The sequence below is a fragment of the Psittacula echo genome (assembly GCF_963264785.1).
Source record: "Psittacula echo genome assembly, chromosome: 2".
Classification (NCBI taxonomy): Eukaryota; Metazoa; Chordata; class Aves; order Psittaciformes; family Psittacidae; genus Psittacula; species Psittacula echo.
Window position 1 is genome coordinate 55,353,246 of NC_137737.1, and position 10,431 is coordinate 55,363,676.

At 47.0% G+C, this 10,431-nt stretch overlaps 1 protein-coding gene across 1 annotated transcript in view; it reads left to right on the forward strand.

The window, feature by feature from the left end:
- XIRP1 (xin actin binding repeat containing 1) overlaps window positions 1–10,197 on the forward strand; it is a gene marked incomplete at both ends in the record, with an annotated part of 31,533 nt that extends 21,336 nt beyond the window's left edge. The window contains 2 exons of the mRNA XM_080611513.1: window positions 885–938; window positions 2,551–10,197. Of these exons, the coding sequence (XP_080467639.1) occupies window positions 885–938; window positions 2,551–10,197 (7,701 nt within the window). The remainder of the gene's footprint in view (window positions 1–884; window positions 939–2,550) is intronic.
- Window positions 10,198–10,431: the final 234 nt, after the last annotated feature.

Here is a 10,431-nt window from a genome sequence, read left to right on the forward strand (position 1 = left end):
GCAGCATGTACATCTCTGTGCTATACACATTCCAACACACACACGTACATATGTCCATATATGTCCCACTCAGGCATAACTTCACAGTGCAACTTTCCTTTGTTCCTGTTTGTAGCTCTTGTTCTGGGATCCAGGGATTTAATCACCCACTCCAGGCTGACCTTTGGATCATAACAATTCATTTTATAAGGCTTATGAAACACTGAGCTACCTTTTTCCCATTTTTCCAGCTCCACTAACGATACAGGAGTAACATGGTATGTGATTTAACATCGGGACCTTTACTGCAGGCACATCCATGCTCCCTTCCGCTCAATCTCTTGCAGCATCCTGACCAGAGATGCAGTCTCTCGAGCACATATCATGGCTCTGGATTGAAGGAGTCCAGACTGAAGCAGTCCCAGTTGAAAACAAATGAGTGGAGACTGTAATGGGAAAATTACAACTGGTTAGAAGCCTAGCAAAAGAAAAGCTGTGTAAAAACAATGAATTACACAATCCATAATGCAATTACAAATGTAAATTGGCTTTATTTTTATAATACTGAAGTATAAACAAAAATATGGGCTAAATCAAACTTTGGAGAAATCAGTGCTTATTTTGTTCCCCCCCTCAAATTTGAACAAGTGTATTTGCGGTTTTGTTTGTTGGCTGAGACTTTTGGAAAGAAATATTTCTCATCAATTTGAAATAAGATTGGTTTTCCCCACAGCACAGAACTGCCAGAGAGCCAGAAAGAAAACCCTCACCTGTAATGGTTTTCAGGTCTCTGTAGCTGACACATACATATATATATTATAAATATATATATATACACACACATATATAGAGACAACTTGTCTCCCTATGCAGTTTGATGTCATTTCTCCTCATATCTTTTCCAGAGTACTGTGAAGGACAACTCCAATCACTCTCCCCACACACAGAAAAAAAGCAAGGTAAGAAATGTTAAAGATAAGCACTGTTATCTAACCAAATATTTGTGGACTGCAGTGGGGTGTGATTTAAATCCCCACACAAGGCAGTGAGGAGCGCTTTCAGACTGAATATAGCTACCAGCTGCTCTGTCGCTCTTTCCCACGTTCAGAAGCAATGCAAAAGCAATCCCAAAAAAGCACATTCAAAGTATGTTGTCTCACGTGAAACGTTTGCATTTTGCATTTGCTGCGAAACATGCTGATTTTGGTGTTCTGGGAGGTGTTTTTTACTAATGTTCAATACTTATTTTTAGCCAGAACAATCTGCGTGTAACAGAGTAAAATAACACCGCGCACCATTGCTTTGAACAACAACTAATAATATTCCAGGCATAACTCTACAGACGTAATTCCACAGGCATGACAAGGGTCAGCAGATTTGTTTACTGAAAGGAAAGCCACCAGGATTACAATCTCTTTTAGATAATGATTATAGGCCTGGGCTACTTTCCCTTTGGACAAATGCCAAGCCAGGCAGGTTGTAGGTATTCAGTTCAGTTCCCAGGCTTCTCATGCTAAGGAGATAAAAAAGAGTGCAGAAAGTAAGGCTCAAAGGTAGGCTGAACTACCACAATTCACCCCATCATGACTGCATCCTCTGTTCACTTCTGTACTAGCACTGCTGTGGATTTCAGCTGAGCTCAGAATGACTAAGTCTAAACAGGTGTAACTTTTGCTGGCCCCAGCTATAGGTGTTACCCTAGCTTCTGGTCCCTCAGCCTTGCATTTTCCTTCTATCAGCACAGAATTTGGCCTCCTACTTGCAGCAGATGTAAACCTTAGTTATCTCCATGCCTGTACAAATCTGCAGATCTAAATAGCTTTATTTAAGTCTCTCATTGTGTAACTGTGCTTCTATTCTTCTGCAAATGATGACGTGGAGTAGTCCAACAGAACAAATCATCAATCAGACAAACATCCTTCCCCAAGCCCTCACTTCTGTCCAGTGGGCAGCCCATGGAGCTACCAAAAGCGCATCATGCTAGCTCACTACCCAAAAATAGGTTGTCCTCACCAGCTCAGCTCAACATTTTTTTTGGTTCCCTCCCCATTTCCTTCTTAAGCCTTCTTCACAAATAGCTCCTTGGCTTTCTCATGCACCCATATCCTATGTTCCCAGACTCTCTGCAGGTCCTCACATTGCCCTGGACATTTTGGAGCAGGACGGAGAATTTAACTTTTAGCTAGCTACTCTGAGACAGCCTTCTTCATATTACTCTCGTGGTCATTCACTCTTGCTGACGCAGTCCAAACTGGGCACCTCTGTTATCCTGTAGCTGGACAGAATCCTGGGGACTGTAGACTAATCACTGCACCTGCCTGGATTAGAGACCTTGCTTTAGAGCGTGTTGCTGTGGAACCGGAGCTAACACCGAGCCTGGAGCTTGTGCTGTGGTGTGATGATTTGGAGTGCTGTGTGCTACTGAACCAAAGGTATGGAGCTTAGTAGGTGCATGGATTTCCCATGTTGGCTGGCTTTTTCCTTTGTCATTCTCATTATTAACAACCATGGGGTTGGGGGGGAGAAGGAGGGTAAGAGATGATGCTGACATTCAAAACTGTTTCCCTAAAGATGTCAGAAGCTCAGAAATCATCTAAAGTAGCCATCAAGAAAATGGAAGATGACTTACCTCCACCTCCCGCCCTTGGCTCGGTCCAGGTCATAGCTCCAGGGAGTCAGGATCTCAACTCACTCCCTGTGCCTCCTCCAAAGCAAGCCTTCTCCAAGTTCTACCAGCAGCGTCAAGTCAATGAGCTAAAGAGGCTTTACAGACACATGCATCCTGAGCTCAGGAAGAACTTGGAAGAAGCTGTGACTGAGGACCTGGCAGAAATGCTTAATACTGAAGATCCTAATGCCCAGGCATGTGTGAACCTGGACAAAGTCCTTCCAGGAGAGGTTCAGTCCATGCGCTGGATTTTTGAGAACTGGGCACTTGATTCCATTGGGGACCATCAAGCCACAAAGAAGCTGACAGAAGAAGAGGTCATTCTCAGTGGGGATGTGAAAAATACTTCCCTAAAGTTTGAAAGCCAGGCAATCAATGGAGACAGCCTGTCAACATCAGCCAAGGAATCAGAAACAGACCTTGCCAGAGGGGATGTGCACACTGCCCGGTGGCTGTTTGAAACCCAACCACTAGATTCATTAAACAAACTGTATTCAGATGAAACCGAAGTGCAGGAGGCAGTTCTCAAGGAGCCTGTTCAGGGAGGTGATGTGAAAGGTGCCAGACAGCTCTTCGAAGCACAGTCCTTAGATGCCATAGGACGCTGCTGCTCAGTGGAGGAGAAGAGCATCCTACAACTGAAGTCAGAAATCCAGGAGCTAAAAGGTGATGTTAAGAAGACTGTCAGGCTCTTCCAAACAGAGCCCCTCTGTGCCATCAGAGACAAAACTGGAAACATCCATGAAATCAAGTCTGTCTGCCGAGAGGAAATTCAAAGCAATGCAGTCAGAACTGCTCGCTGGCTGTTTGAGACTCAGCCCTTGGATACCATCAACAAGGACACTTCCAAAGTGCAAATAATCCGTGGGATTTCATTGGAAGAAATTGGAAGGCCAGATGTCAGTGGAGCAAGGTGGATATTTGAAACTCAGCCTCTGGATGCCATCAGAGAAATCACTGTTGAAGAACAGGATTTCAAGGCTTCAACAGATTTTGTCACAGGTGCAGATGTCAGCAAGCAACGACTGCTCTTTGAGACACAGACTCTTGATTCTCTGAAAGGAGAAGCTTCCGAAAGCGTTGTAGCCAAAGAACAAGTCATTGGAGGTGATGTAAAATCTACACTCTGGCTATTTGAAACCCAGCCAATGGAAACACTGAAAGACAATTTTGAAGTGGGACATTTAAAGAAAGTAGAGCTTTCAGCAGATGAAAAGGGAGATGTGAAGAAAAGAAAACATGTCTTTGAGACCTGTCCCCTTGGCAGCATCTCCAAGTCATTTGAAGAAGAAATTCCAGCCACCAGCATGGAAGAGGTAGTGAAAGGGGATGTGAAGTCTTTCAAGACTCTGTTTGAGACACTTCCCTTAGACAGCATTAAGCAGGCTGATGCTGAACCTGTCACAAAAGAAGAGGAGAAGATTCCAGCTGGCAACGTCAAAGCCAACCAAATCCTATTTGAGACAACACCTCTGTATGCCATCAAGGATAGTTTTGGCAATTTCCATGAAGTCACCTCTGTAAGCAGAGAGCAAATCATCAGTGGTGATGTCAAGAACTACAAATGGATGTTTGAAACCAAGCCCCTGGACCAATTTGATGAAAGCATCAAGAAAGTGGATATAATACGGGGGATCACAAAACAGGAGGTGATGTCTGGTGATGTCAGAACAGCCAAGTGGCTCTTTGAAACTCAGCCTATGGATGTCATTCATCACCAAGCCATGCAAGGTGAGGGGCATCCCTCGGTGAAGCGGGAGATCTCCCAGCGGGGGGATGTGAAGACTTGCAGGTGGCTTTTTGAGACCCAGCCCATTCACACCCTGTATGAGAAGGCTGAAAAGAAAAAGGAGGAGGATGGCAGTGTGCCCCAAGCTGATGTGAAGTCATACACATGGATGTTTGAGACTCAGCCCCTGGACTCCCTGAAAGGCCAAGGGGAGCAGTATTTGCAAGTCAGTAAGGCATACAGTCAGGAGGAATTACAAGGAGTTGATGTCAAAACTGTCCGGCACCTATTTGAGACTGAACCTTTGGGCAGCATTGCTGCTGGTGAAGCTGATCGAAAAAAAACCATGCGGTATTCCAGTCGTGTGGAGATACAGTCTGGGGAAGTGTCCAGAGTGAAGGAGTTCTTTGAAGCTAAGCCCTTGGATGCAGCCAAGAAACCAACATCCCCAAAGAATGACGGGACAATTGAAGCCGGATCTGTGCATAAGTTCACTTGGCTCTTTGAGAACTACCCCATGGACTCCCTGAAGGACAGCACTGAGGGTATCCAGGAAATCCCTCCGGAGAAGGATATCAAGGCTGGAGGTAAAAGATTCGTATTTGAGACCTATTCACTTGACCAAATCCATGATAAAGTGGACGAGACAGAGCTCCAGAAGATCCAGAAAGACACTATGAGCAAAGCTAATGTCAAGTCCTGCACGATGCTCTTTGAAAGCCAACCCTTATATGCTATCCAGGACAAAGAGGGAGGATACCATGAGGTCACCTCAGTGCAAAAAGAAGAAATCATGAAAGGTGATGTGAAAGGTGCCCGATGGTTGTTTGAAACTAAGCCCTTGGATCAGATCAAGAAGGGAGAAGAGGTGTTTGTGATTAGGGCTGTCACCCAAGAGGACATCAAGAAAGGAGATGTCCAGGCTGCCCGGTGGAGGTTTGAGACAGAGCCCCTTGACTCCTTCTCAGGGGGAAAGAAGTCTGTGCCCAGAACAGTAGATGATGTGCAGAAGGGAGATGTTCAGTCCAACAAGCAGCTCTTTGAGTCCCAGCAAGTGGGCCAGAAGAAGTATGTGAGGATGGTCAGTGTCAGCGATGTTCAGCGGGGTGATGTGAGGACATCCACTTGGCTTTTTGAAAACCAGCCTGTGGACTCTCTGTATGGGGATGCGGAGAGAAGCTCATCTGTCAGCACAGTGCAGAGAGAGGACAACCAGAAAGGGGATGTAAAACGCTGCACGTGGTTGTTTGAAACCCAGCCAATGGACACCCTTAAAGACCCAGAGCTGATGGTCAGTGCCGGGGCCCAAGAAGCTATCCCTCACACAGATGTGAAAAGTACAACGTGGCTCTTCGAGAGCACACCTTTGGATCAATTTAGTGCTTCTGAAGGTAGCCTAGAAACAGAACTGAAAGAAAAGACCATGAAAGAGACTTTAGAAATGCTCTGCACTTGTCAAGCTATTCAGCATAATGGGATCCTCATTGAAGCCAATGATATGGAGAGTGTGAAGATGGTGAAGTACCAGCTCAGCAGCCCAGGTGCTCCAGAGATCCTGAAAGAAGAGATTGTGGGAGGCCATTTGCAAAGGATTATGCTTCAGCTCCTGCACAGAACCAATGTGGAAGCACAGAGTCTACTGGTGGAGGAGGACAGAGAAGGCAAGATCAAAGTCAGCCCATTGCAGCTGCTGGACCAGAGTGAAGCTATTAAAGGTGAAGAGGACTTGAGCGGAAATGTAGCTCAGGCTTTACAGGGTCTCCTCAGTCAAGATGCTTCCATCAAAAAAGGAATGGTCTTACAAGAGACAAAATCAGGGTCAGTGAAGATGACTCTCTACTCCCTCCTGTTCCATTCTATCCAGCAGAAAGTTGTCAAGGGGGATGTGAAGTCAACAATAGGGAACCTGTTGGCTTCTTCTCAGGAGCAGAAAGCAACAGCAACCATTAAGCGGGAGGACAATGAGAAAGGAAATGTCCAGCTTTTTGCGAGCTGCATTGAGAAGGGAGATCTAGACTACCTGAGGAATCTCCAGCAGCAGTCAGAGATACAATCTCTCATCTCTTCCCAGGCAGAGGACGGGGCAAATGAGAGTGTCCCATGGGTTGTGCGGGGGGCTAATATAGATATCTTACCAAATAAAGAACAAATAGAGAAAGTAATTGCGAAGGGTGAGCCAGGGGCTATGGAGGGAGCAAAAAAGGTATTCACATGTGAAAGCATGGGCAAAGAGGGTGCATTAGAGAGAGATGTTGTGGATGCAGCAGGTGTGACAGGCACCACTGTGCAATGCCTTGGGAAGCCCCTGCCCTCAGTGATGGGCAAAGAAGAAATTCTGTCGGGAGGGCTTAAAGTGACTACAAAGTCAATCCAAAGGCTTGCAGATGTCAGCAAGAAGGCAGAGAAAGAAGAAGCCACCACTGCCAATTTGAAGGAACCCAAAGCTATGACACAAGGCAAATTTCCATCCCAAGTCACAGCTCAGGGAGAAGTGCCCAGGAAACAGCAGAGTTTGGTGACTGGGGAAGCCAGCCAGATGCAGCCAGAAGAAAAGGCCCTTGGGTGTGATCTTCAGACCGCAATGCAGAGCCTGAGGATAGCAACAGCAGAAGCAAAAAACATTCAACACCACGTCCAGAGCAAGCTACAGAGGAACAAGGAGGCTCACACTGCCTGCAGGCAGCAGGCAGCCAGCACACAGGGAACAGTGACCCTTCAATCAGCCATATGCCAACAAGATTCTGCATCCACCGCACAGGAGAGCACCAGCACTGCCACCAGGACCACCACCACTAGAGTCCATGAGTCATCCAAGACTGACACAAGTGTGTCTCAGAAGAGCATAGCATCACACAAAAAGGTCAGTGCTTCAGAGGAAGTACAGGGAGGACAACTATTGAGCCAGGAAATCCAAGTTGTGCCTAGTAGAGATTTTAGCATTAAGGATGGCCTTTATACTGCCACACCAGTGAAAACCTATATAAACCCTTTTGTTGAGTCTGATTACAAAGAGCAATCAGTGCAAGAAGAAAGAGATGTTATTATCAGAGGGGATGTACAGACAGCTATCAGAGCACTGCAAAGTGCCGCCACTGAACAGCGCCTGGTAGAAAAGGAGGATATTGTCCGAGGTAATTTAAAAGCCACACTTCAGTCACTGGAAAAGTCTAACATTAATGTCTCCAAAGGGGATTTTAAAGCCGCTATGATATACAGAAATGCAGGGCAGTCCTATTCTGTGTGTAAAAAGAAAAATGAGACTCAAGTCATTAGTAACCAGACTGCTGTAGTGGCTTCGGGGTCACAGACTGATAATGACTTTCCTCCTCCTCCTCCCTCAGTTGCTGTGATGAAAGCAGAGCATTGCCCACCCTCAACCAAAGCAACAAGAGAAGGTGCCCTTCCGCTACCAACCAGCAAAGATGAAGCCCCAGGATGCTTTGCACCACTCCAGACCCCTTCTCATGCCCTCCCTTCTCTGTCCTGCAAACCCACTGATCAGAGTCCTGCAGAGAAGCCCAGGACTCCTCCAAAACCAGAAATTACTGCCCCACCCGGGAAAAAACCCGTCCCCCCTCCAAAACCTGAGCACCTCTTACACGAGGCACATTCTGCCTCTGCAAGTAACTGCACAAGCAGATCAACCAAACCGAGCCCTCCACCCTTGCCTCCAAAACCTGCAGGCCTGAGGGAGATCATCAAGCCAAAGCCTCCCCTCATGGAGCTGGGACTAAACTGCATGGAAGTATGTGAACAATCAAACCATGCAGAGATTCAGGCAAAAAGCTGCACTTTGGAGACATCTGTGAACAAGTCTGTCACAGTTCAGGGTACGAGCCCTGACAGAAAGCTGCCAAAAAACATTGCTAAAACTCCTCTTCAAATTGCAGAGGAAAGGTACAAGGCCAGCAAAGGAAAACAGGGAAAGGTGGAATCAGTCAGTGTTAAGACTTTAAAGCCAATAAAAAATGGAGTAGTTAGTTCTGAAGTCGAGCAGGGCATGATGAGTGGGCAAGGAGCAGCTCCAAGATGTCCAGGTGAGGTGGTTCAGAGGCATACAGAGCTGCGCCAAAACAAGAACGGGTGCCTTTCAGGATTGCATCCAAGCTGTCCTGATAGAGCACAGCCGCTTAATGTGCCAGAACAGACTGAGCCAAGCGCCTCCCCTGTGGGTCACATCACTTTTCCAAAGAGAGGGGTTGACATTGCACAAAATGCCTTATCCAAGGTGGAAAGTGTGTCTGATTCTTATGGATCATGGGATAGTCAGAGAGTTGTGCAGCAGGTGAGTGAGAGGAGGCAAATGTGTCATTCAATGTCCTTCCATCAGCAGACAATGAACTCCCTTGAGAAACAACAGCAGGGGAATAATGAGCAATTTAAATGTCCTGATGGAGAGGCAGAGACACCTGCCCAGGAGAAGCCAGTGGTTGTTATGAGAGAGAAAAACAAGAGAGAAACAGAAGATGAGCGTCGGAAGAGACTGTCAGTACACAAAGAGGAGATCATGAAAGGCAATGTCAAGGAGGCTATGGAGATCTTTGAGAACCTCAGGAGACAGGAGCAGCTGCAAGAGATCTTGACTCGAGTAAAGGAGTTTGAGGAGGAGACAAGCAAAGTGGACGTGAAAGCTCTGAAGAGCTTCTTTGAGAAGGTCCCTGACTGGGTTGTTCGTCATAAGGCCCATCAGGCCAAGCAACAGGACAGGGCTGACACACTGGCAAAGGAGGACACTGATGGTGTGTCCTCAGTGGATCTGGTTTTCGGGGACCTGGAACGAGCAAGTGCTGAGATTATCCACCTGAAGGAGCTGACACTTGCCCGGCTGCAGGACATTGAGGAAGCCATCAGAAAAGTTCTTTATTCTGTCTCTAGTCTCAAGTCTGAGTCAGACATCGCTGGGCTCTCAGGGCTGTTCAAGGAGTCTCTGGGGAACACCCAAAGCTCTATGAGCAGCAGCAATATCCGTAAAATCAGCATTGTCTCAAGCAAAGCCAAGCAGGAGGGAGTCACACTGGAGACAGGGGAAGCAGCCTCTGTGGAAGATGCAAAGGTGGCAGAAAAGACTGAGATAACCAAGACAGAGCTGGAGGTCCCTCGTCTAGTTCAATCTCGTGTCAGCTCTCCATCCTCACCTTCCTACATCACCATCGAGTCCGCTGCCAGGAAACCAGCAGAATCACCCAAGACAGCATGTTCCCCCTGGGGTGTTCCTTCACCAGACTGTCCTGACGCTCCAGGAAAAAGGGAAGCTTTTTCTCAGGACAGCTTTAACTCCTTCAGCCAACCATCAGCAGAAGAAAAGAGTCCAGAGCCTGTCCAAAAAAGTGCTGCGCTGACCTCAGTGAAACAGCACACCCTCGGCAATGCCAGCCACGCAATGAGTGAGAAAGAGAGGTCCCCTCTGGATACCTCCAAAGGCAGCTGCCACTGTGGGATGAAAGGAGGCTTTTCAGACTACTCCTCCCTGAGTGTCCCAAGCCCACAAAATCCACGGAGGCAGAAAAGCATCCTGGAGCTGCAGACAGGGCCCGATGGGTCCAAGCTCTATGGAGCCACCCGGACTGTCATGGAGCAGTACGAGGAAATGGACCAGTTTGGAAACAAAATCATCACTTCATCCACCACAGTCACCAAGCAATCTGAGACACAAACATCTTCCACATGTGATGTAGTCTCTCATCCCCAGTATGAGGTATCTGCCTCACCTGTGTTTCGGAGGTACTTGAAGAGCCCAGGCGAAGACTTCCACACCAATGGCAGTTTTCAGGAGCCAGGAGTGGTCTTTGTCACCTTTGGCAACTCCAAACCAAAGAAATAAGAGATTCTGGAGAGCAGAAGAGAACTGTTTAAGACAAGAAAGAAAGTCCACGATAAAAAATATCTCCTGGTTTATCCACGTTACACACAGGGATTAATCTACGCTCTAAGGACTTCTCAGGATCGTCGTCTTGGCATTTGCATACAGACAGGACAAATGCAGTCTGCCTTGACACTGAAGGAAACAGCCTTCACCTGGCCGAACCAACAGACTTGGTGCTGCACCATAACACAG